The sequence below is a fragment of the Petromyzon marinus genome, chromosome 4 (assembly GCF_048934315.1).
Source record: "Petromyzon marinus isolate PM22_M1 ecotype Great Lakes invasive population chromosome 4, UKy_Petmar_22M1.pri1.0, whole genome shotgun sequence".
Lineage (NCBI taxonomy): Eukaryota > Metazoa > Chordata > Hyperoartia > Petromyzontiformes > Petromyzontidae > Petromyzon > Petromyzon marinus.
In genome coordinates, this window is record NC_133670.1 from 24,227,266 (window position 1) to 24,253,568 (window position 26,303).

At 53.3% G+C, this 26,303-nt stretch overlaps 1 protein-coding gene across 6 annotated transcripts in view; it reads left to right on the forward strand.

The window, feature by feature from the left end:
• LOC116937724 (voltage-dependent L-type calcium channel subunit beta-1-like) overlaps window positions 1-26,303 on the forward strand; it is a 141,310-nt gene that overhangs the window by 63,578 nt on the left and 51,429 nt on the right. For 5 of the 6 annotated variants that reach the window (XM_076060246.1, XM_076060223.1, XM_076060232.1 and 2 more), the window contains 2 exons: window positions 19,407-19,526; window positions 25,546-25,668. In XM_076060246.1, the coding sequence (XP_075916361.1) occupies window positions 19,407-19,526; window positions 25,546-25,668 (243 nt within the window). Of the gene's footprint in view, window positions 1-1,433; window positions 2,366-19,406; window positions 19,527-25,545; window positions 25,669-26,303 lie in introns of those variants that run through there. The other variant, XM_076060263.1, reaches the window with a different exon arrangement.

A 26,303-nucleotide genomic window follows, 5' to 3' on the forward strand; every position in this document is an offset into this window, starting at 1 on the left:
ACTCACTCGCTAGCCTACCCAACCTTGCACCCAACCACCGTCGCGGCCATTCACCCACCTACCCACCTACTCATCAATCCACCCACTCATTTACCCAAAACACCACCCGACTATCCAATTTAACCGCGTACCCAACCACCGATCCCTCACCCACTCACCCACCCGACCACCCCCATTCACCAGCCCACTCCATACTCGCTAACCATACCGATCTCAGCGGTGGGCTTGCCACGTGTTTCACCCTTCTACCGCATAGAGGGTTCTCAACGCTTCGTGACGTAAGAGGATTTGGGCATCGGCAGCCTACCGCTTACATCGGTAGGGTTGGTGGCGAGCGTGCCACTTACCCACCTACCCACCTACCCAAACATTCACCCATTCATCCACCAAACTAACCACCCACCCAACTCCCTACCCACCCTTTCGCCTACTCTCTCACCTACCCCAAGCAATCACCCATTCATCCACCAAACTAACCACCCACCCAACTCCCTACCCACCCTTTCACCTACTCGCTCACCTACCCAAGCAATCACCCATTCATCCACCAAACTAACCACCTACCCAACTCCCTACCCACCCTTTCACCTACTCGCTCACCTACCCAAGCAATCACCCATTCATCCACCAAACTAACCACCCACCCAGCTCCCTACCCACCCTTTCACCTACTCGCTCACCTACCCAAGCAATCACCCATTCATCCACCAAACTAACCACCCACCCAACTCCCTACCCACCCTTTCGCCTACTCTCTCACCTACCCCAGCAATCACCCATTCATACACCAAACTAACCACCCACCCAACTCCCTACCAACCCTTTCGCCTACTCTCTCACCTACCCAAGCAATCACCCATTCATCCACCAAACTAACCACCCACCCAACTCCCTACCAACCCTTTCGCCTACTCGCTCACCTACCCAAGCAATCACCCATTCATACACCAAACTAACCACCCACCCAACTCCCTACCCACCCTCTCACCTACTCACCCACCTACCCAAGGACTCACCCACTCAACCACTCGCCTGTCTCTCTCTCTCTCTCTGTCTGCCTCTCCGCCCGTCTGTGCGTCGACTGCTACTCCGTTCACAGCCCTCAATTCCTCGGTCTCCGAGCACCGCCACTCACTCTCCCCATCTCCCTCCCACCTCCCAGACCCCCCCCCCCTCCTAGAGGCTGCCCCCCTCGCTAGGGGGGGGGGGGTGAGGAGAGAACATTGGCTGTGGTCACATCAATGTGAGGCGCACACAGCCAATGAAGCGGCCAGGCTGCCTTAACGTGCCTCCTCCGCTGCCTTCAGAGGCGCAGTGGATTTGCTGGAGGGAGAAAGGGTGGTGGGAGGGATGGGGGGGAGAAGTAGAGAAAGGAAGCGAGAGAGGTAGGGAGAGTAAAGAAGCAGAGGGAGGGGGTGGTGGGGAGGGAGGGAGGGAGAGAGAGGGAGTGGAAGCAAAGGAGGCAGGGAGAGGGAGAGAGAGAACGTTGGGTTCCATTTCCTGGTGCTGGGTTTGCGAATCCTGGCCTCTGGGTGCCTCCATCGCCTCCCTCTGCCTCGTTGCTCCCCATCGTCGCTGATCGTCGTTGGGAAATTTTTAAAAAAACCTCATCCGCCTCTTCCTCCTCCTGGCTCCGTGCGGACGTCGCGACAGAGTCGACCCAGAGGCAGCACGGTGGGGGGATTTTTGTGTCGCGGTCGGAGAGAGCTCTTATTCTTATTATTTTCACTGCTGCCATCACCGACGCTGCCAGCACAACCATCGCTATTGCTGCTGCTGCCGTCACCACCGTTGAAATAGGACAAGGGGGAGAGGCGTGGGGATTCTGTGGGGATCTGCCGACGGCGGCGGGGCTCGTGGCTCGTCGGGACTGTGCGTTAGCCCCGAGGCACGGATGGAGCGGCCGTGTTGATGGAGACCACACAACAACTGCTGCCTCCGCCTCACGGGCTCGCTGACTCACTCGCTGGCTGGCTGGTTGATCGGCTTACTGGCTGACCCGCTGGCTGGATAGCGCAACTGACCAACGGACCGTCTTGCTGGCTGGCAGGCTAACAACTGGCTGACCATCTGACTGGCTGACCAGCACACTGGCTGGTTGGCTGGCTACCTGGCTGGCCGGCTAACTGACCGGTAGACTGGCCCGCTGGCCTCACCGGCTCTCTGGCCGGCCGTGCTGCTCGACCTGTTTACTGGCTGGCTGCCTTGTCTGACCAGCTAGCTGGCTGGCTGGCTATCTCGCCAGCTGACTGGCTGGCCGGCTGGCTGGTTGGCTGACCGGCTGGCCGGACTGGCTGGACGGCAGTGAATCCCCTTGGCGAGCTCCAGGATAATGTACCTGCATGGATTTGATGACTCGGAGGCGGTGAGTGGTGGTGGCGCAAAAGGGCTCGGTTTCACATTTGTGTTGGAGGCGTGGAATGTGGTGGTGGCGGTGGTGGTGGCGGCAGCGAGGGGGTCTGGGGGATATGGGGGGGGGTATTCCTGGGGCTCGGGCAAGGAGAGAGGAGAGCTGAAGATTGGGAGACAGCTGGAGAATATGCGACGGACAAACAGTGGTTGTGATGATGACGATGATGATAATTATATATATTTGAAAGGTCTGTCAGCGCTCGCGGTGGCGTGCATGGTGCCTGGCCACGCGCGCTCTCTCCCTGTCTCTCTCTCTCCCTGTCTCTCTCTCTCCCTGTCTCTCTCTCTCCCTGTCTCTCTCTCTCTCCCTGTCTCTCTCTCTTCCTGTCTCTCTCTCCCTGTCTCTCTCTCTCCCTGTCTCTCTCTCTCTCTGTCTCTCTCCCTGTCTCTCTCTCTCTCTCTCCCTGTCTCTCTCTCTCCCTGTCTCTCTCTCTCCCTGTCTCTCTCCCTGTCTCTCTCTCTCCCTATCTCCCTGTCTCTCTCTATCTCTCCCTGTCTCTCTCCCTGTCTCTCTCCCCGTCTCTCTCCCTGTCTCTCTCGCGCGTTTCCTCCCCGTCCTCGTGCTGCTGCCTCTCTCGTGTCCCTGTGCCTGCCGGTACGTCTGTCTCTCCACCACGTGATCTGTGTGGTTTTAAATCTGTCCGTCTCCATGTTATTGCCGTTTCGTCTCTCTGGTTGTTTCTGTCTGCGTCTCCCCTGTACGTCTGTCTCTGTCGAGCAGAGTCTCTGTTTGTGTCTATCTCCGTGTTCTCTCTCTTTTGCCCTCTGTCGCTGTGTGCAATTCTTTCTCCGCCTTCTTACCTCGTCTCTGCCTTTCTGCTTGTGGGTCCCTGTCAGCAATCTCCCCGACTCTCCCCCCCCCCCCTCTCTCTCCTCTCACTCTCTCTTCCTTTCTCTCTCTGTCCCTCGTCTCACTCCCCCTATCTCTCTCCTCTCACTCTCTATTCCTTTCTCTCTCTATCCCTCCTCTCACTCCCCCCCTCTCTCCTCTCACTCTTTCTTCCTTTCTCTCTCTCTGTCCCTCCTCTCACTCCCCCCTATCTCTCTCCTCTCACTCTCTCTTCCTCTCTCTCTCTTCCTTTCTCTCACACTCTCCCTCCTCTCTCTCTCCCACTCTCTCTTCTTTTCTCTCCCCCCCCCAACGTCCGCCTCCTCCTCCTGTCTCTCTCGCGACAGCGCGCTCCGCGTTCCGGCTCCTGCGATCCACCTGCCAGGGTTTGTGGCAGAGCGCCGGGCCATGGCCCCTCGCGCTCACCGCCAAACCGGCGCCGACAGTGCCGCGTTACGTAACCGCGCCGCGCGGCTCACCTGAGGACGGCTCACCGTGTCTGCTGCCTCACTGACTCGCCCACGGACTCGCCGACCGACTGGCTGGCCGTCTCACTCGCTGACTGGCTCAATCGCTGACTGGCCCACCGACTGCTGGCTGACTCTCTGACTGACTCACGCACTGACTGGTTCACCGACTGCTGGCTGGCTCACTGACTGGTCCACCGACTGCCGGCTGGCTCACTGACTGGCTCATTGACTGGCCCACTCACTAACTGGCCCACTGGCTGGACAACCGACTGCAGGCTGGTCAAACTCACTGATTGGCCCACGGACTGCTGACTGGCTCACTGACTGGCTCACCCACTGGCTGGCTGACTGACTGACTCATCGACTGCTGACTGGCTCACTGACTGGCTCACCCACTGGCTGGCTGACTGACTCATCGACTGCTGACTGGCTCACTGACTGGCCCACCGGTTGGCCCACAGACTGCTGGCTGGCTCACTGACTGGTTCACTCACTGACTGGCTCACTGACTGGCCCACCGACTGCTGACTGGCTCACTTACTGGTGCGCTCACTGACTGACTCACTCACTGACTGGCCCACCAGCTGGCCCACCAGCTGACCCACCGACTGCTGGCTTGCTCACTAACTGTCTCACTAACTGTCTCACTAACTGTCTCACTAACTGGCTCACTAACTGGCTCACTAACTGTCTCACTAACTGGCTCACTAACTGTCTCACTAACAGGCTCACTAACTGGCTCACTAACTGTCTCACTAACTGTCTCACTAACTGGCTCACTAACCGACGAGCTTGCGGACTGGCACACGGATTGCTTTGTGGATGTCTGGTTGACTAACCAGCTCGCTGACTGCTTGGCTCTGTGATTGGCTTACTGGTGGTTGGCTGACTGGCTAGCTGTCTCGTTAAAGGACCGCCTGGTTGTCTGACCAGCATATCAGTTAGCCATGGCCAGCTGTGTGGCAGGTGACCCTGCATACTGGCTAACTATGAATGATTAAATGTTGAACTTCTTTCGCACCGTACATAGCCCACCATGCTAATCGGAGGTGCTTAACTAGATAACTGTCCAGTAAAGCCGGCTTTGTTGGCTGAGAGTGGCTGACCAGCTGGTTAGCTGAGTGACTGACTGACCGACTAACAATGTTAACTGGCTGCCTGGCTGGCTAACTGACCAGCGCGTCCTCGGAGAGACCCGTCCACACAAAGCCCCTCTCACTCGGCGGAAAACATCTCTGCCCAGTTTCAATTAAACTTTCAACTTTGCGTCATTCATATTCTTAGTTCTTTCGGTAAAGTCACGTTGAAGGGAAGCAATAAAATAATAATATATATAAAACAATAAAAATTCTCACGACGTTTCGACCATAACACAAACGGTCGTCTTCTTTGTGTTATGGTTGAAACGTCGTGAGAATTTTTATTGTTTTATATATATTTTATTATTTTATTGTTTCCCTTCAACGTGACTTTACCGAAAGAACTAAGAATATGAATTACTGCAGTCACGAAAGCTTTAAATCAAAATTTTGCGTCATTCATTCAGCGAGACCCTGGAACGCGTGCGCGCGCGCGTCCAGGGGGAGGGGTGGGGGGGAGGAGGGATGGGGGGGAGGGGTGGGGGGGAGGAGGGATGGGGGGGGAGTCGAGTCCGCGCCACCTTTGCTATTGTCGCGGTTTACTTTGTGTGACTGTTGTCATTTTTTGTTGATTTGAGATCCGATTGTTTTTTTGTTTGTTTGGTTGCGGGGTTTTGTTGTTCTCGGGGCTGCTCGGAACGAGCTCCCCGAGTGGGTTGGGCTATGCTTGGGAAAACGACGCTCATGACGTGGAATGCGCGCGTGGGAATGCATTGCAGTCGTCATTCAGTTTCTTTATTTTTTTCAGTTTCTTTATTTTTGGTATAGCCCTGTGAGCCATTCGGCTCTTGAATCGGGTGCAACCACAACAAACAAACAAACAAAAACACGAACAAGAAAACATCTTAAAGTGACTATGTGACTGTGCAAACAGAAAATCCATGAAAAAACAGCAACATATTCCTGAAAAAAGCACCGTACACCAACGCTGTGTGCAAAAAATCCCAGTGGGATGCAAGTCAAACAACCACAAGAAAACTTAGATTAAGGCCATCAGTCTAACTCCGTACTACAACAAAACAAACATGTCCAAACCAAATTTTTTCTCGAAATCACCAAAAAATAAAGCCATAATTGCAACGTAACAGTGATCATAGGGACTGTGACCGAATTTTTACAATAAACTACATAAATAACATGTAACACCAAATCCTAGAGCCATAGCTGGCTGTATGAGTTACTCCACAACAACAGAGGCATCAAGTCGGAGTATCAAATTTTTCAATGCACCTTTAAGATCAGCACGCTAAATCAAAATACAGATAATACTTTGCAGCGTCATTAGGAGCAAAAACATTTTATTTTACGCCAATGAATAGCAGTGGCAGCTAGCGGTGTACAACTCCTCTTGAGCAGTTTTGAGAGAAGATCTCATTGGTAGCGATTCAAGTTGCAGTTTATTGGCAATAGCATTCCAGACCCTGGGGGCATCAATAGCAAAGGCCCTTCCTCCAGTTTTTGTACGGCAATAGGGAATGTGAAGCTGGTAAATGAGCGAAGACCTGAGGTCAAATTTGTTCTTTGAAACAGAGAGGAGATCCAGCCATGGGGGTGGGGGGGGGGGGGTCATGAAGGTGATGGCAAGAAGCCATGAGTAGTCCCACGGTGGCTGAGCCATGGGGGGGGGGGGTCATGAAGGTGATTCATTGAGCCGGTAATGCACGATTATATATACAGTATATACACAGGGGTTGTCTTCCCTCTGTACAGAATGTATGGTGATGGACAAGTGCTGGCCACGCTTCCTGTTGTTAAACGCACCCCCATTAAGGACGAGGGCACTTCACTTGCTCATTGCCCGGGCACCAAATCGCCGGCCCAATGCGCCCGATCCCGTCAGGTCACGGAGGCCAAGCAGGCATTGAGCCTTGCGAGCGATATGGCACGGACGACCCGCCGTTCACAAAGGACCGCGCCCGTTCGTGCACTGTTCGTGATATCGCGTAGGACGCTTTGGGTGGCAGTAGTCGGGGGGGGGGGTGCCCTAGAGTTTAAGCCCCCCCCCCCATCAATAATACAATCGATTCGCTGTGACTGGGCCAATCCAACCACCTCTACAAGGACCCTTGTAACGTTGAGGTCAGGCCAAGGAGCCTCGGATTTCGCCAGGTGAAAAACTCGTGCCCGTATTTAGATCGTTAAGTGCCCGCAAAGTCTAGAGCTTGATTAATCCAGAACCTGAAGCGTGTCAACTGAATTCGACAGGGCGCGGTGGTCAGTAGGTCCTTGTACCCCCCTCCCCCCACGTCTTCAACGTTGGTATGCACACGTACAGGTGAAGAGGTGTGTGGACTTCCAGTTCACGCTTGCAGATACCAAAGTTGTCTGTTGTTCATGGTGGCCTGGGAGGGTTCAACTTTCTTCCCGGTGCAATGATTCCTCGAGTTGCGAGTAATTTGTGGAAAAAAATGTAGCTGGCGAATATTTAGTAAGATCGTAAATTTATTGGGATGCTTGGCCTTTGTTGATGTTGTTGTTGAACTCCTCTGTTCGGTCTCAGGTTTGGACTAAACTCTCCCGGTAAATACGCCCGCTTGACCGACATCCCCCGGGGCGATTTTATTCGTGGCCGAGTTGCGGGCACCAGCGGGCGGATGCGGTGGAATTAATCGCCCGGGTGGAATTAATCGCCGCGCCGTCTTCACCACAGCGCCGTGTTCCTCGTGCAGACGCGGCGGTCAAATCACGGTCACCTTCGGAAGTGGTTCTGTGACACCGTCTCTTGCTTTTTTTAGTTTTACCTCCCGTAGTCACGGTGGTGGTGGTGGTGGTAGCGGTGTGAGTGGTGACACCACCACCGTAGTCACGATGATGGTGGTGGTGGTGGTAGCGGTGTGAGTGGTGACACCACCACCGTAGTCATGATGATGGTGGTGGTGGTGTGAGTGGTGACGCCACCCGTAGTTACAGTGGTTGTGGTGGTGGTAGCGGTGTGAGTGGTGACGCCACCCGTAGTCACGGTGGTTGTGGTGGTGGTGTGAGTGGTGACGCCACCCGTAGTCACGGTGGTGGTGTTGGTGGTGTGAGTGGTGACGCCACCCGTAGTCACGGTGGTTGTGGTGGTGGTGGTGTGAGTGGTGATGCCACCCGTAGTCACGGTGGTGGTGTTGGTGGTAGCGGTGTGAGTGGTGACGCCACCCGTAGTCACGGTGGTTGTGGTGGTGGTGTGAGTGGTGATGCCACCCGTAGTCACGGTGGTGGTGTTGGTGGTAGCGGTGTGAGTGGTGACGCCACCCGTAGTCACAGTGGTGGTGTTGGTGGTGGTAGCAGTGTGAGTGATGACACCACCACCGTAGTCACGGTGGTGGTGGTGGCCGAGAGTTGTGCTGACGCAGCAGATGCGCGGAGCGGCTGAGTGGCCGTCACGTGAAGGAGCAAGGCCCGTTGGTTATGTGCTCTAACAGTGTAACGCAGTGGGCAGATCAATGTATTTAGATGAATGCTTCGAGAATTACAGACTGTTGAGGCAATTGCTGTTAGTAAGCACGTGGCACATGGATGGTGGTAGGAGGGGGGGAGGGGTGACCAGTACCGTACCCAGCCGCCCTAGTGCTGAATTTCACACACCGTACCAGGTACTTATTTCAGGCTGAGTCGACCTAGGCGACGCACAGGACCGGTTTAGGTATCACCGACGTTGGCTGTGAGCTGCAATTGAACTGGGGTCCGACGGGTCCGTACCGCATTTGCGCTAACCACTCGCTACACTGCCGCTCCCCACTCATGCTCACTCCCTCACCCAGAGAGCAAAAAACAAAGACAAAGATCCCACATATAGCCTTAACAGACTTTTGGGGCAATCGCTGTTAGCGAGCACCCATGAAGGCTGGCACGGCACACGAGGGAGTGGGTGGCCAACACAACGCCCGGCCGCCTTTGTCTCCCTAGTGACGATGTTTACACACCGCACTCATTCGAGGCTGAGTCGACCTAGGGGAGGCCCAGGACCGGTTCAGATAATCGTCACCGGTGTTGGCCGTGAGCGGGAACCGAACGCGGATCGCCAGGTTCACAGCGCAGCGTAGCGCTAACCGCTCCCCTACCCAGAGAGCACACACGCACAGGCACGCACTCGCCCAGAGAGCACACGCCCGCACCCACCCACCCAGTGTCTCCAGGCCCAGGAAAGAACGAAGCTCAGTCAGCAGGAGGTCGACTGAGCCGGCTTGGTGACGCGTCTCAGCCGCAGCAGCAACAGCGATAGTGACCATGCCGCTGCCTCTTAAACCATTCCCGTACCACTGCCCGTACCACTGCCCGTACCACTGCCCGCACCACTGCCCGTACCACTGCCCGTACCGCTGCCCGTACCACTGCCCGTACCGCTGCCCGTACCACTGCCCGTACCACTGCCCGTACCACTGCCCGTTCCACTGCCCGTACCGCTGCCCGCACCGCTGCCCGTACCACTGCCCGCACCACTGCCCGTTCCACTGCCCGTACCGCTGCCCGCACCGCTGCCCGTACCACTGCCCGCACCACTGCCCGTTCCACTGCCCGTACCGCTGCCCGCACCGCTGCCCGTACCACTGCCCGCACCACTGCCCGTTCCACTGCCCGTACCACTGCCCGCACCGCTGCCCGTACCACTGCCCGTACCGCTGCCCGTACCGCTGCCCGCACCACTGCCCGTACCACTGCCCGCACCGCTGCCCGTACCACTGCCCGTTCCACTGCCCGTACTGCTGCCCGCACCGCTGCCCGCACCGCTGCCCGTGAGTCTTCTGGGTGGTGGTGGGGGGGGGGGCGACGATGAGGAGTGGTCGCTGGGGGGCCCACAAGCGTCACCTCCGTCACCTCGATGTGAAATGTGCTCCTGTGGTTATTTTCGCGGCCAGTCTTCGTCCATGCGTCTGTCTGGCCGACTGCTGTTCTTGCGTTCTGCACTCGTGCCTGCCTGTCCATCTGCCAGTTCGCCTCTCTGTTTGCCAGCCTCTCTCTCTCTGCCAGTCTGCGTGTACGCATGTCTTGTCTTTGTCTTTCTAGCTGTATGCCTGCCCATCTTACACCCATTTGTCCATCTCTGCTGAACTTGATCTCTCCCGATTGCGGATTCTTTCTCTCGCCCATGTGCGTGCATCTCACAGCGCTCTTCTCTCTCTCTCTCCACATCTCTCATTTTCCACTCATCCCCCCCCCCCCCCCCCCATCTTTTCCGCATCTCCCGTTCTTTGCATTTACCTCCTTCGAGGTGTTTCTATGCCTCTGCTGTCTTGGCCTCGCTCCGTCTCTCCCTCCCTCCCTCTCCGCTCTCTGCAGGCGGCGAGCTTTGCTCGCCCGCACGAAAGCCGCGCGTCGCCAGGAGTTACCCTCCGCTCTCATAAATCCTACAGACACAAAGGCTTAATATTATCATCATCATCATCTCCCCACTAAGCCCTCCCTCTTCTGCCGCGGAAAGTGCTGAGGTTAGCGCCGTCTTCGTCCCCGGGGGCCCCCCCCACACCCCCACCCACCCCCGTGGCCTCCCCCCGGCCCCTTCGCTCGGCCGCTCAGAGCCCCCACCGCCGGCCCGCAGGGACCGCGTTTGTCCCTCGGCCCCTCCTCCTTTTCCTCCCAGAGGTGCAGTGGGGTTTGGTGGGGGGGGGGACGAGTTTCACTTTGGCGACCGCTCACCGGGGAACGCCACCGCCACCGACGGCTTGCGGGCGGACAGACGGCAAAGGCGCAGCACTGCAACTGCTCGATGCGGGCCCCACTAGAGGAGGGGGGGGGGCTGGTCTCTTTATCTCTCTCGACAGCCTCCCTCGAGGGAGCGGCATCCTTGGCTCGCGCTTCTACCCCAGGCGTTTTCGTCGAGATCCGCGTGGCGGTACCCCCCCCCCCCCCACGCACTCGATCCCGCCGCACGCAAGCACGTCCATCGACTCACCGCGGCGTCGGCAAATTCCACGCACCGCTCGGTTGCTGCGTTGCCGTCCCAGCTGAGTGAACGCGCCGGGTTTAGAAACTCGCCCCCGTCGTTTCAACTGCGGCGCCTGGAGATCGAGAGTCGAACCGGTGCCGCCTGGGTGCGCGCGAGTCCAGCGTGGTAGCCGCTGACTCCGCTGTGGCGTCTGCCCCCCTCCCCCCCTGTCAGTGTAGCAGAGGATAGGCCACGGGGGTCGGCATACAAGACGACGAGAGGGGCCATTAGTTTCGAATTCGGTGGGGGAAAAAAAGTGAATATTTCAAGAGCCGCAATGCACTGTGTGGTGAATAGGAGACGGCGGTCCTTGATAGGTAACGTCGCGATGCGGTCCTGACAGAGCTGCAGGATCGCGGCCGCTGGTATGGTCTGCCGGTGAGCGCTGGCATCGGCCAAGCTGACGAGGCCCGGGAGTGTGGAAGTCGGGACTCCAAGCTGACGAGGCCCGGGAGTGTGGAAGTCGGGACTCCACAATAAACGCTTTCCACGGGCAGACTTAGCAGCCGTGAGCCATTGGCGACCGTCCCGTGCCGATGAGTCCTATTGAGGACGAAAATGGTATAGTTGTCAAGCACCGCATCGCTGCTGCTGTCATTTTCGACGGTGGCCTAAGACAAGAGGACCACAATGCACTTCTTCAAACGCCATCAGCAAAAATGCTGATGGTGTTTGCGTAGTGCACGGAGACCGCGTGTTTGTGACGCATTCTCTCGTGTCGTTCGAAACCTGTGGGCGCGCAATATGAATGCAAGCACGACTGAGGGAGGGGCGGGGTGGAGGGAGGGGGGGAGATTGCCGCCGCGTGTACAATCGCAATCGAGGAATTTAGCTGTGTCATGTTTTTCAACTTTTTGCGGAGATATTTCACCGTGACGCCGGGACACGGTGGCCCGCTCTTGCCAATGACGTCACGGGATCTTTAACGTCCGCTGTGAAAAGTCACTTCTTTAAAACTGCTTTTTGTGTTTAGTTTGTTATCCTTACCCCGCACCTCCGATTAGCACGGTTGGCTTCGTACGGTGTGAAGGAAGTTCCACATGCGTACATGCGTATACATGCAAGCAGGTGGCAGGTTATTTTGTGTTCTTTTTTACTACAAGAGCATAAGAAGGGAGGGGTGGCAGGGGTACAGAAATTCCGCAGACAAAAGTTCTCAACTCGGTGCTGCTGGGTTTTGGGTAGCGAATAGGTGCGTTTGTGTTTTTTACGGTTAATAGCACGCCACAGTGCAGTATTATCCAGGGCGGCCGCTGCATTCTAACTGTGACCTGCCGCTGGGCCACCTCATCACCACCCCCAGGGCTCCCTGCTGCGAGTGGAATTCATTATCATCATCATCATCATCGTTAACATCTTCACAATTTCTTCCGATGCACAATTCGCAACACAAGTTTCATTTTATCAATTCATTATCAGAATATATATTTTCACCATCAAAATATTTATTCACGCTGGAGGAATCCGATGAGCTATAAAGCTCTTTTTCACAGATGTCCACTAGTTAAAATACTTCAACCTGGATACTCCATTGCGATGGGACCCTTCTTTTGCACGGATAATTAAATTTGCACTGGCAAGCTTCCCATTCCCAAAAAGCAGACAAAGCCGCATTACGGGCCATCATACATAATATGACGTGTACAACTCAGTACGCATCTTAGAGGATGCTGGCTGTAACGTACGAGCACAAAAGTGAACGGAGGAGGTAGATCAGCACTTTGTAGTGGTTGGCGCAATGCACTATGAACTTGCTGACCTGGGTTGGATTCCCGGCCACGGCTCACTTTAGTTGGAGAATAGTATCTGAACCGGTCCTGGATTCCAATATTGGCTACATTTCCTGTAACCTCTCAAATACGTCCGATGAAGTCCTCTGCCTTTGCTGCAAGTGGACGCGAGGGATCTTGTGACACTGGCTGACCTGAAGCCGGCATTCGGACATAGGGCTAAATGCCACGTACCAACAAATGCGTCAGAACAACAGCGAATAATCAATGATTGCCCAGGCATGGCCCCGATTGCAGAACACCAGAGAGAGAGAGAGACAGGATGGCGGGCATCCAGAACCCTGTCACTAACTTATAATTAGACACCTCATTTTAAACGGAGCTTAATTTTTAATGGGATATTTTCTGGAAGCCCCCCCCCCCCTCAATCCCCCCCCAATCTGCCATCCCTGACCTCCTGCCCCCCCCAACCCCACCACTCGGACAGTGAGACGAGGGGAACTGCCGGATTGCGGATTGTGCGGAGCCCAGCCCTGAGTTTTACAATTCGGACGCTGGGAGTTTGGTTGACACACGATCAGCATCCCTAGGAGTCTTGATTTTCATTGCCCTCCTTCTCTCTGCTGCTGCTGTGAAGGAGGAATTGTTTGAGATGTAAGCTTGTAACTGTGCTGGCATTATTCATTTGAAGGAAATAATTTAAAGCTTCTTTTAAATCCACTGCTTGATGTGTATATGTATGTTGAACTTCTTTCGTGCCGTACAGAGCCAACCGTGCTAATCGAAGGACAACAAAAAGCAGTTCCAAATAAATAATGTTTTAATCAGGGATGAAGGCCTCCCCCGTGCCATGGTGACCACCCCGGTTGTTTGATGGGGGGGGGGGGCAACCCGAACTTTTGGTCTCATGGAGAGCATTGGTGGGGGTCGCGCTGAGGGTTGGGGGAAATCCCAAACTCGGCCGGCTTGCAGGATGGACAGGAGATACCGAGACGGCAAAAGTGGAGCTCTTGAAATCCATCGGTGTGGAGCTCGTGCAGTGCTATCGTGCACGTGAGTCTACGTACGTGTGGGTCTACGGTACGCGTGAGTCTACGGTAAGCGTGGGTCTACGGTACGCGTGAGTCTACGGTACGCGTGGGTCTACAGTACGCGTGGGTGTACGGTACGCGTGGGTGTACGGTACGCGTGGGTCTATGGTACGCGTGAGTCTACGGTACGCGTGGGTCTACGGTACACGTGGTCTACGGTACGCGTGGGTCTACGTTACACGTGGGTCTACGGTACACGTGGGTCTACAGTACGCGTGGGTCTACAGTACGCATGGGTCTATGGTACGCATGGGTCTACGGTACGCGTGGTTCTATGGTACACGTGGGTCTACGGTACATGTGGGTGTACGGTACACGTGGGTCTACGGTACGCGTGGGTCTACGGTATCCTCTTACCTGAAAGGAATTTGCCAGACATCTCGATGCAGGGCCCTCCTTATAAAAAATAAATAAAATCTTCATCATTAGACCTCCTTTGCCAGTACCAAAATATAATAATAGGGTTTTTCCCCTTTTTTCTGGCAACAAAACTGAAACCTTTTTACGAGGATTCATGTCTGCATTAACCACACTACCTGCAGTCAAAATGCAAACAAAAAACATACTATGATAATATATGCATTGTCCTTGAAACTGATTGGTCCACACCAAGGGACGGCTTTCTTTTGAGCCTCGACCCAACTGTTCAGTTCAGTTCAGTTTATTTTGGTATCGCCCTGTGAGCCATTCGGCTCTTGAATCGGGTGCAACCACAACAAACAAAAAAACAAAAACACGAACAAGAAAACATCTTAAAGTGACTATGTGACTGTGCAAACAGAAAATCCATGGGGAAAAAAACAGCTAAAATATTCCTGAAAAAGCACCGTGTACACCAACGCTGTGTGCAAAAAAATCCCAGTGGGATGCAAGTCAAACAACAACAACCACAAAAAAACTTAGATCAAGTTTTTGTGGTGCTCGGCCAGATGACTGCAGGTATTGTGGTTAATGCAGACATGAATCCTTCTAAAAAGGTTTCAGTTTTGTTGCCAGAAAAAAGGGGAAAAACCCTATTATTAAATAAAATCTTATTAAGACTCAATAAATGAGGCTTTTCCCTGGCTTTCTCCACGTGTACGTTACAATGCAAAGCGTGGAACGTCCATCCACTGCCTTAATGGGGGGGGGGGGCCTACACAAGCGATGCGGGTTCTAGGAGTGTTTTCGACCATACTTCACCCCTCTGGTCGATGTGGGTTGGTGATGGCGGGGAGCGTACATGATGGGATGAACGGAGTGCGACATTATAACCCGTGGTAGTACACGAGTGTCTTGTTGCAATGGTCGTTTGTGCTGAGACCCGTCCGGCGAGGTGATGGCCCAAACTTCGCAGCGCATGAGGGCCACTGGCCGAAACGTCGCCCATCCTATACACGTATTGGTTTTTTTTCCTATTAAGGCGGCGGTGTAATAGACGAACGTGTCGGATCTTGTTTGATTTGCTCCTGTGAAAGACGCTACGCGCATCTCCTGATGTCCCCCTGCTTGAATCGATACTCGCGAACTGCCGGACGTTATAGGCAAAGGGGGACGCTCTCTGTTCGATGCACGACGCAGAATATCCGACGGCATCGGGTGCGTTCGAGAATTCGATGCGACCGGGACTGGTCGGAGTCTGGAATCCATTTGTGCTGCCGCCGTTTGAGCCTCGATACGCAACGTGATCATTCGCACCCTCTCGCGATTCAAATGGCCCGACGTCTCCTTGTTAACGTCGCCTGTAACGTCGTCTTGTTTCTCTTAAGGCCACAGCGTTATTGACGAAGGCGTTGATGTTCGTGAATTGTACACCGCTGCCGGCGAAGCATCGGCGTACACTCTGTTTAACTTTGTCGGGTTCGGACGCCTCGGCATGGCTCGTTTGATCCGTGGCTATTTCCGCCGAACGACTCGGAATCCCAGGAATCCTGCCTCGCATGCCAGGCCCTGATCCCGCCTCCTGCGGTGTGGAGACTTCACGGCTTCCCCCATTTGGCCTTGGCAGCGATGCAGGACTCGCTGCGGAAGTTGGGGGCGCGCGACATGCGAATGGCTCCCCCACCCCCCCCCCCGTGGTGCGTCTTTGTTCTTATGGAGGAATAACGTTGGATTAAAGATGTAATTTTTAGATCTGTAATCAGCTCAATTTTCTGTTCAGAAGCAGAGTGGATGTCGTCCATTCCTACTTTAAAGGAGTGCAGGCAGCAGCGGCGGAGTGTTTGCGATGCGGGTCGATGGTTTGGGATTCGTGGCCCCACCACTCACAGGCTGCCGAATCTTCGATGGCGCCATTTGTGCATCGCGTGGCCGCATCGGCCACGTGGCCCGGTCCCCATTCGGCCGATGGTCGGCCATCGGCGGCGTGGAAGGTTGAAACCGGGAGGTTCGACGGTCGGGTCGCTGTACGAGACGTTTATTTTTGACATCGGCCGCAGTCCAGACTCTCGCTTCCGTCTCCCGCCTTCATTCCCCCGGGGCTATTGGTTAGATTACATTGAGGCACAACAATCCGCTACTGTGTCCGAATGCTCATGGAGATCTGTGAGAGTGAATGAGCTCACGTTAGCCAACAGGTCTCTATGCGGGGGTGTAGCCCCAATGCAGAGGTTGTGGGTGTCCAGCTGGGAATGGTTCCCCCGTGGTGACGTACGTATGTATGTGTACGTGTTGAACTTCTTTCGCACCTTATATGGTCCACCAAGCTAGTCGGAGGTGCATAGAGCCAGAGAGGATTACCCCCTGGCACCAGTGGGCTATCGCTGGGAACTAAGGTTTCCTCCCACGTGTATGGACACTCATTAATTGGTCGATAACACCTTAATATACAGAGGGGATCACAGAGCTTGGCCGATTGTTGGCAGTGCCGGGTCACCCCCGCGGCTGCTGCTTCTGCTGCCTTCCCCGCTCGCCTTTGGCTCCTCCTCCGGACCGCGTCCGAGTCGTCCTCTCTCGACGAGAGCGATGTGTGTACTACGTACGTTGAACTTCTTCCGTACCGTACGTAGCCAACCGTGCTCATCGGGAGGTGGGTTACAGAGGCGCAGTGATCCGCTGGTTGTGCCTCAAGCTCTCACCGATGATGGCCGTGGTGGCCACGCTACGTGCGCTCATCCCTCCGCTGCGACGGGATTTCCCGTCATTCACGGATCTGAATCGCCCGTAGCGCGTGCTGCCCCCACCCGCCGATGTGACTTCCGTTTTAACTAAACTTGATGGGCGGACTGCGATTGCAATCTTAAATCGACGCCGCCAGCGGCTCGCGACTGGGGTTACCGAGCGGACCACGTGTGCCTCCCCCCAATCCCCACGCCGTGTCCGTGAAGATGACTCCCACCGGCGGCACAAAACAAACAACGCGTCCACTCAGAAACACCGGTAGCGTAAAACATAAATACTTTCATATTCTTGGTTCTTTCGGTAAAGTCACTTAGAAGGGAAACAATAAAATAATAAAAATATAAAACAATAAAAATTCTCACGACATTTCGACTGCAAATTTGAAATTTTCTTGCTGTGGCTTTCACACCTGATGATGATTGCTTGTGTTGCAGTCGAAACGTCATGAGAATTTTGTTTTATATTTTTATTATTTTATTTGTTTCCCTTCTACGTGACTTTACCGAAATAACCAAGAATATTAATCCCTGCAGTCACGAAAGCTTTATATCAAAATAAATACTTTCATTTTATTATGAGTCATCCACGCTAATGGCATCCCACAACGCTGTATATTAATTATATGAACCTTAGGGGCCGTCCATAAATGACGTCACGCACCTGGGGGGGGGGTCAGACATTTGTGACGATGTGTGACGAGGGGGGGTTTGAGAAATGTGACGTCACATCAAAATGCGCAACTTTAAATAAACATAGACAACACTTTTTCTTAATTAAATAGACTTTTTAATAAATGTTTTCTCCTACAACATCAGAGTGCAGCGCCACATTAAATACGCACTACAATGACACTAGTTTAAAGCGATTTGAAGCATGTGTTTTTTTTTGGGGGGGGTGGGGGCAGAGCTTTGTGACGTCATATTTGAGGGGGGGTCTGATTTCTGGTAACACCGTGTGACGAGGGGGGAGGGGGGTCAAAAATCGTCCAAAATCGTGTGACGTCATTTATGGACGGCCTCTTATGGTGGTACCCCGGGGTACCATAGTACCCGGGCTCTCGCATAATGTCCGTGATGCAGTCCTTGTTAGTCTGTTGATGGTCGGCGATGCGGCAATCGACTCATCTCGACGAGCCGTACACTACGATGCACCACCAGTACGGTGCGTGCCGCGAGCGTTCAGGGTTTCAGCACAATCGTCCTCGCTGCGTTTCGACATCGCGGAGTAGCACCACTGATGTCGGATTGATTCGTTACCCCAGACGCGCAGTGAAGTAACACCCCTGGGAAAAAAAGTGTCCCAGAAATAAAAATATTTAATTGCCTCGGCCAGTTTGTATTATTTGGAACCCCGGGGTACCACCATGAGGATCATAAACAGTATATAGATGGAGCAAATCCCGTATGTGTCAACTAACCAAGCAAATGAAAACCCCTACTCCCAGCAAGCAAAATCAAATATGAATAAACAAATCAAGAAATGGTACCCAAAACAAAAAGGACAAACGACGAAAGAGTGATCACAACAACAGAGCAACGAGTCCATGAGGTGGAACTCCGCGACACACCCCAGAACACAGTCACCAACTTCCCAAACGAGGGAGGAAAACTTCGCAGGAGGAGGGGCGTTGTCCACAACATCGTTGTGGGAGTCCCTCGGCCATTGCAAACAAGTTGGAAACAACTCCACCACCACAGTGGCCCCATCGCTGTCCCTCGTCAACAAGCTCCCCCTGGTCCTAGCCACTGCATCGCTCGCTCGCTGCATCTATGGCGATCTGAGCAATGGGAGCGTTTTTGGCGGCCGTTCCTCCCTTGGAAACGTCTCGTTCCCCTGGCTGCTCCGTCACTGCAGGAGTTTATTACGAGTGGTGCAGTGTTTGTTGTTGTTAATGTCGTTGCGAGGGGGTTGGTTGTGTTTCCCGGGCAATTTCCTCTGCCAATTTGGCTGATTTACTGGAGTTCCAACCCCCCCCCCCCCCCTCGCAAACAGTTCCAGAGCTACCGGTCGATCTGTCTGTGTATGTGCACATCTGTCTGTCGGCCTGCCAGTTGTGTCCTGTCCTCCGCCTTTCTCTCTGCCTGTCTGCCTGGTCCACTTGTTAATCCACACCTCGTCGGGACACGGAGTTCGTTGTTTGTCTGCTTCAGGCGTGGTTGATCGTAACGAGGCTTGTGAATGTCCCTGCGGTTTGCCGAGTCGAATGACAGCACGGGCACTCGGCTCCACTGGCGGGCCTCCAAGATGTTGACGGAAATTCCATACTCCCACGGCAGGGGCTAACCCACGCCTAATTCACTCCCCTATCATTCCTATTTTTCATCTCCCTCGTGTCATCCTTCTCCTCTGTGGTCTTGTTATTAAACGTTGTACACTGATGAATCACCCAACCCCAACTTGGCCTAGGACTCTCCCCGGCTCTTGCATAACATCAACGAGCCAAATGCTGACGACGACGGCGCCGGATGGATTGTTGCGTCGCAAGAATCGCGAGAGGTGGCCGTGGTTTTGGGGAGCTCTTCGTCCGTGTCCGTTTCGTAAAATATGCTCTCAGTGGAGGTTGGCGAACTGGCGGGGGACAAGCCATGGACGGGGATTGAACTCCGGTCGCCGGGTTCGGAGTGCAGTGCACTAACCACTGTTTTCTCATTTCCTCTCTCCCCTGCTACCTCTACACTTCTTGTCCATCCACCCTCCCCCACCTGTCCGCCGACCATACTTCACCCTCCAGGGCTCAGCGGAGTCGTACAACAGCCGGCCCACGGACTCGGACGTGTCCCTGGAGGAGGACCGGGAGGCCCTCAAACATGAGGCCGAGAAGCAGGCCTTGGCTCAGCTCGAGAAGGCCAAGGTAGGCCCTGGATGCAGGCCGGTGTCGCCCTTTGTTTGAGTCACAAACGCATCGCTGTCAACCCCTTATCAGTGCCCTACCTTATTACGGAGCAATTCGGACCTTATTGGTCACCGCCGTGCCCTTATAAATCTCAACGTTCGTCCTACCAAGTCCCATCGCAAGGGAGAAACACAAACAAATAGACAAGCAAGTATTGACACGGCTGTACACCGTATGGACCTGAGAACTCAATTCCCCTGTACAAGAACACTGAGTAAACCGTATGGGTTGGCAGGTACGTAAATGTCTGGATTCGTCGCGATGTTCATCTTGCTGCCGAGTGGAGCCACGCGGATTTCGGGCGCTAAGCAGCGTTGAACCCGGATATGGCCTGGATGGGCGATCAACAGGGCTACGTCACAGTACAATGTAGCTCCACCGTTGTACTGTACTTCTACGCTCCCACGCCAATGCTCCCCACCTTCGAGTGTGGTCTTACTACTCTCAATCACTAGTGGATCGATGAAGCCCGTTGTGCGTTGACCCAGGAGTATTCCGTGGGTGTTTGTTCACGAGTTGCCACCAGCTGGCAAGGGAGCCATTACAGTCGTCGTTGTTACAATATGCAAATTATTAATCATTCATTAATTAAAAAAAATACGTGCGCAATTTGGACAGAAGGACATTCGGAGGCACGGATATACTAAAACAGTGCTTGTACTGAAGCCTTGTATTGTATTTCACTGGCACGATGATAAGTGGTAGGCGTGGTAGTGGCGTTGGTAGTGATGATGGTGGTAATGGTAACTATGTAGATGACAGTGATCGTGATGTATGTATGTTCAACTTCTTTTGCACCGTACGTAGCCAACCGTGCTAATCGGAGGTGCGGGGGGAGCACAACATGCTAAACACAAAACGCAGTTATAAAGAAATTCGTTTGCAATCTTGATGATTTAAAATTGCATAGTGCATCTGAAACCGCGCGATGCAGTGACCATCATCAGTATTGACGATTGTGGTGATGATAGCAATTACTATAATGGTAGTGATCGTGGTGGTGGTGATGATGCTTATGTTGGTGCGAGTGGAGGCGGCTCGTGAAGGACGCTACTGGTCAGTTGGAGGCAGTCCCGTTCCAGCAACATCGTAGGGCAGAGGAGCGCCGGGCGGCTAAAAGGCAGCAAAAGCTGGCACAGTAGGGGGCGCAGCTGGTGCATCTCCCGGTCATCGCAGTCGGTCAACCAACGGCACCTGGGTCTGTCCCGTGACCTCCTCCTGTCAGCAGCGGGCCTTCGACACTTCACGTGGCACTCAAAGTGTCACCTGGCATCGCACAGGTGTCGTGGCGACGTCACTGCCACTTAGTGGCGAATGGCGGCCGTTGTTGTTGTTGGTGTAAGTGATGGTGGTAGTGGTGATGGGCGACTCTCGCTGTAGGCGCCGGGTCGCCCGCGCCTCCGTGGCCTGCCGAGCTCGTTAATTATTGAGAGCGAGCGCCCACCCACGAGGTGCTCGCGTTAACGTTGCCCCGGGGGTGGGGGGCTCGCGGGGCAGGAAGTGCGCCCCCCAAGGCAGAAGAGCAACGCTCAGCGGCACAGGGCAAAGGAGAGGGGGGGGGTTAAAGATGAGAGAAATGGAAGTGATGGGAGAGCGAATTAAGAGCGCAGAATGGGGACGTGCGAGGGGAGGAGGAGATGAGGGTGGGGGGGGGGGGTAAGAAGAGGAGGGAGATATAAAAGAGGGTAGAGAAATGGAAAGGAAGAGGAGCAATTGAGGAGAGAGAAGACAGAGGTGAGACAGGAGAGGAAGAGAGGAAGATCAACTCGATAGACGGCGGAGAGGTTGCTTCAATGAGAGAAAGCAGCGAGTGGGAAGATACGTCGGACAAAGGGGACATAGAGAGAGAAAGGAGAGCACAGGGCAGAGAGGATGAAGTATACGAGAGGGAAGACAAGAGGGAAGGTGGAGCGGCCACGCCACTGTCCGTGTAAGCGTGCCCTATGGAGGCCGTGCGTGCGTGAGAACGTGAGTGTGTGCATCCGTGAGCGTGCGTGAGCGTGCGTGCGTGAGAGTACGTGAGCGTGTGTGAGAGTGCGTGAGAGTACGTGAGAGTGCGTGAGAGTGCATGATAGTGTGCGTGCGTGAGAGTGCGTGAGAGTGCGTGCGAGAGAGTGCTTGATATCGTGCGTGCGTGACAGCGTGTGTGAGAGTGCGTGAGAGCGAGCGTGCGTGCGACCATGAAAGTGCACACGCAGCAGCAGCAGCAGCCTGCAGCAGCAGCAGCAGGACCGTCTAATGCACAGCCGTCTTATTCAGCAGCCTCCGCCCGTACCGCGGGAAACGTTGCATTATTAATCACGGGCGAATGAACCGCTTCGCTTACAAACGCGCCTCTTCCGACGGGACACGCACGGGGAAACACGAAGAGACCCGCGTCCACCGCCCCGTGTCGCCTCCGCCGGCTCTTGGGGGCAAGTGTTGTTAGCGAGTGCCGAGCGAGGGCCGGCACGGCACGCGGGTGGATGCGGTGCGCTCGCAAACTCCGCCCGTTGTCTTGCCCCACACCACACGCGGCAGCGCCAGCGACTCGCTCGAGGCCGAGTTCACATCGGGGAGACAAGGGATGAGTGCAGGTCTCCGTCTGTCGCCGCTCGTCGAATTGAAATCGCGTCGCTCGGGGTGTTTCGCGCAGTGCAGGAGCCACTGCGCCACCAGCGCTTGTAACGGACACGCTGACAGAGGTCCCCCCGTGTGTAGCCTTAACAGACCATTGGTGTCAGCGCCGTTCGCGAGCAGCGCCTATGAAGGCCGACACGGCACACACCGGCACCACGCGCGACTGTCTCCCCAATGGCGATGTTTACACACCGCACCAGGGACTCATTTGATGCCAGGTGTTGTAGGCCTGTGCCACGCGGTTGCCAGGAGATGGACGCACAGCAGTGGATCTCCGAGTGTCCTTGTACGGCGCTTGAAGCGTCGCTATCTCCTTGTACGCTTCGAGCCTTTTCTCCGGGCAATTTGTATGTACGTACAGTGAGGGAAAACAGTATTTGATCCCCTGCTGATTTTGCACGTTTGCCCACTGACAAAGAAATGATCAGTCCAAAATTTTAATGGTAGGTTTATTTGAACACTGAGAGACAGAATAACAACAAAATCCAGAAAAACGCATGTCAAAAATGTTATGAATTGATTTGCATTTTAATGAGGAAAATAGGTATTTGACCCCTCTGCAAAACATGACTTAGTACTTGGTGGCAAAACCCTTGTTGGCAATCACAGAGGTCAGACGCTTCTTGTAGTTGGCCACCAGGTTGGCACACATCTCAGGAGGGATTTTGTCCCACTCCTCTTTGCAGATCTTCTCCAAGTACTTACAAAAAAATCCGCAGACTACCTGCTGGATCTCCTCTCTATTTCAAAGAACAAATTTGACCTCAGGTCTCCGCTCATTTACCAGCTTCACATTCCCTATTGCCGTACAAAAACTGGAGGAAGGGCCTTTGCAATTGATGCCCCCAGGGTTTGGAATGCTATTGCCAATAAACTGCAACTTGAATCGCTACCAATGAGATCTTCTCTCAAAACTGCTCTCGAGGAGTTGTACACCCCAAGCTGCCACTGCTATTCATTGGCGTAAAATAAAATAAAATGTTTCGCTCCGGATGACGCTGCAAAGTATTATCTGTATTTTGATTTAGCGTGCTGATCTTAAAGGTGCATTGAAAAATGTTATACTCCGACTGATGCCTCTGTTGTTGTGGAGTAACTCATGCAGCTAGCTATGGCTCTAGGATTTGGTGTTACATGTTATTTATGTAGTTTATTGTAAAAATTCGGTCACAGTCCCTGTGATCACTGTTACGTTGCAATTATAGCTTTATTTTTTGGTGATTTCGAAAACGTTTTTTGGTTTGGATATGTTTGTTTTGTTGTAGTACGGAGTTAGACTGATGGCCTTTATCTACGTTTTCTTGTGGTTGTTCTTGTTGTTTGACTTGCATCCCACTGGGATTTTTTGCACACAGCGTTGGTGTACGGTGCTTTTTTCAAGAATATTTTGCTGTTTTTTTCTTGGATTTTCTGTTTGCACAGTCACGAATGGCTCACAGGGCTATACCAAAATAAATAAACTGAAACTGAAAGTCATTAAAGTTTCGAGGCTGACGTTTGGCAACTCAAACCTTCAGCTCCCTCCACAGATTTTCTATGGGATTAAGGTCTGGAGACTGGCTAGGCCACTCCAGGACCTTAATGTGCTTCTTCTTGAGCCACTCCTTTGTTGCCTTGGCTGTGTGTTTTGGGTCATTGTCATGCTGGAATACCCATCCACGACCCATTTTCAATGCCCTGGCTGAGGGAAGGAGGTTCTCACCTAAGATTTGACGGTACATGGCCCCGTCCATCGTCCCTTTGATGTGGTGAAGTTGTCCTGTCCCCTTAGCAGAAAAACACCCCCAAAGCATAATGTTTCCACCTCCATGTTTGACGGTGGGGATGGTTTTCTTGGGGTTATAGGCAGCATTCCTTCTCCTCCAAACACAGCGAGTTGAGTTGATGCCAAAGAGCTCCATTTTGGTCTCATCTGACCACAACACTTTCACCCAGTTGAATCATTCAGATGTTTATTGGCAAACTTCAGACGGGCATGTATATGTGCATTCTTGAGCAGGGGGACCTTGCGGGCGCTGCAGGATTTCAGTCATTCATGGCGTAGTGTGTTACCAATTGTTTTCTTGGTGACTATGGTCCCAGCTGCCTTGATATCATTGACAAGATCCTCCCGTGTAGTTCTGGGCTGATTCCTCACCGTTCTCATGATCATTGCTACTCCACGAGGTGAGATCTTTCATGAAGCCCCAGGCCGAGGGAGATTGACAGTTCTTTTGTGTTTCTTCCATTTGCGAATAATCGCACCAACTGTTGTCACCTTCTCACCAAGCTGCTTGGCAATGGTCTTGTAGCCCATTCCAGCCTTGTGTAGGTCTACAATCTTGTCCCTGACATCCTTGGAGAGCTCTTTGGTCTTGGCCATGGTGGAGAGTTTGGAATCTGATTGATTGATTGTTTCTGTGGACAGGTGTCTTTATACAGGTAACAAGCTGAGATTAGGAGCACTCCATTTAAGAGTGTGCTCCTAATCTCAGCTCGTTACCTGTATAAAAGACACCTGGGAGCCAGAAATCTTTCTGATTGAGAGGGGGTCAAATACTTATTTCCCTCATTAAAATGCAAATCAATTTATAACATTTTTGACATGCGTTTTTCTAGATTTTCTTGTTCTTATTCTGTCTCTCACTGTTTAAATAAACCTAGCATTAAAATTATAGACTGATCATTTCTTTGTCAGTGGGCAAACGTACAAAATCAGCAGGGGATCAAATACTTTTTTCCCTCACTGTATGTATGTTTGTTTCATGTATGTTGTATGTATGCACTGCGTGTGGAACTTATTTCACACCGTGCGTAGCCAACCCTGCTAATCGGAGGTGCGCTGGTAACTTTGGTTTCTGTCCACGTCATGCAGCAGCATGGTGCTGCTGCATGACACAGCAGCTGCATGACACAGCAGCACCATCCTTAAAATGGGCCTTGAGACTTCCCTGGGTAACCAAGGGGCATTGTGGGAATGGTTCGGGAGGCCGCAAGCCAAACTGTAATGAATGGGATTGGTCGAGCAGTACCCTCCAGAAAACCATTCTTGAGTGTTTTTTTTTTTCCGGACTGATAAAACATTTTTATATTAATTTTAAACAAATGTATAAAATGCATCTTTTGGCTCGCTCTTCCCCGATCCTTTTCAATTCCACCGTCACCATGGTTTCCTTACTGGTGCTGTGTCGTGTCACGTGGTGCGGTTCCTCGTGGTGCGGTGCGCGGGGCTGTGTGGCACCGTACGCGACTCTGTTCGTTTTGCTTCTTTGCTGCCCAAGTGAATGGGGCGGTGTGCGGTGTGCGAGACTCTGCGGTTTGCGGTGTGGCTGACACCTCGTGCCGCGTGGCTGACACCTCGTGCGGCGTGGCGGTGCAGACGAAGCCTGTGGCGTTCACGGTGCGCACCAACGTGGGCTACAACGGCTTCCACGAGGAGAGCGCCCCCATCCACGGTGCCGCCATCTCATTCGAGGCCAAGGACTTCCTGCACATCAAGGAGGTGACCCCTCACCCCCAATAACTACATCTGGATTGAGAACACTCGTTTCTTCGGAACTGCTTCTCGTTTGTTTTCGTTTGTTGTTCTTGCCGCGCACCTCCGATTAGCACAGGTGGCTACGTACGGTGGGAAAGAAGTTCAACATACATGCATATAGCCCATACCCCCCTTAAACTCGTATCTCCCCCCCGCGTACTCTCACATCCCATAATTAAATTGGAATAATCCCGTTCCTTTGCCCTTTCGTTTACCATCTTGTTTGTGTTTTTTTTGGCTCTTTTTGTCCCGTTTTTTCCAGTTTGGTTTCACTTTTAGCCCGATTGTAACATTCATAGGTCACTTGCATATAGTTTAACACCTCGCCGGGGGTTGTGAGATGTTAACTACTTCGCCTGGTATACAGGTGGTCGTGGGTTCGATCCCGACCCTAATGCCGGTATATTTAGAGTTCGCATGTTCTCCCCATGGTTTTTCCCTTCACACTTAGAATAAAAATGCGTTTGGGGTGTTTCACTGCGATATATTTCCACGCGATAAGCCACTTTCGTTGAGCTATCATTCGTGGCCAGGTCGCTTCTGAAAAAGAGCTACGTAGCTCAGTGGGGCCTTACCTGGTAAGAAAAAAAAAAGATTGC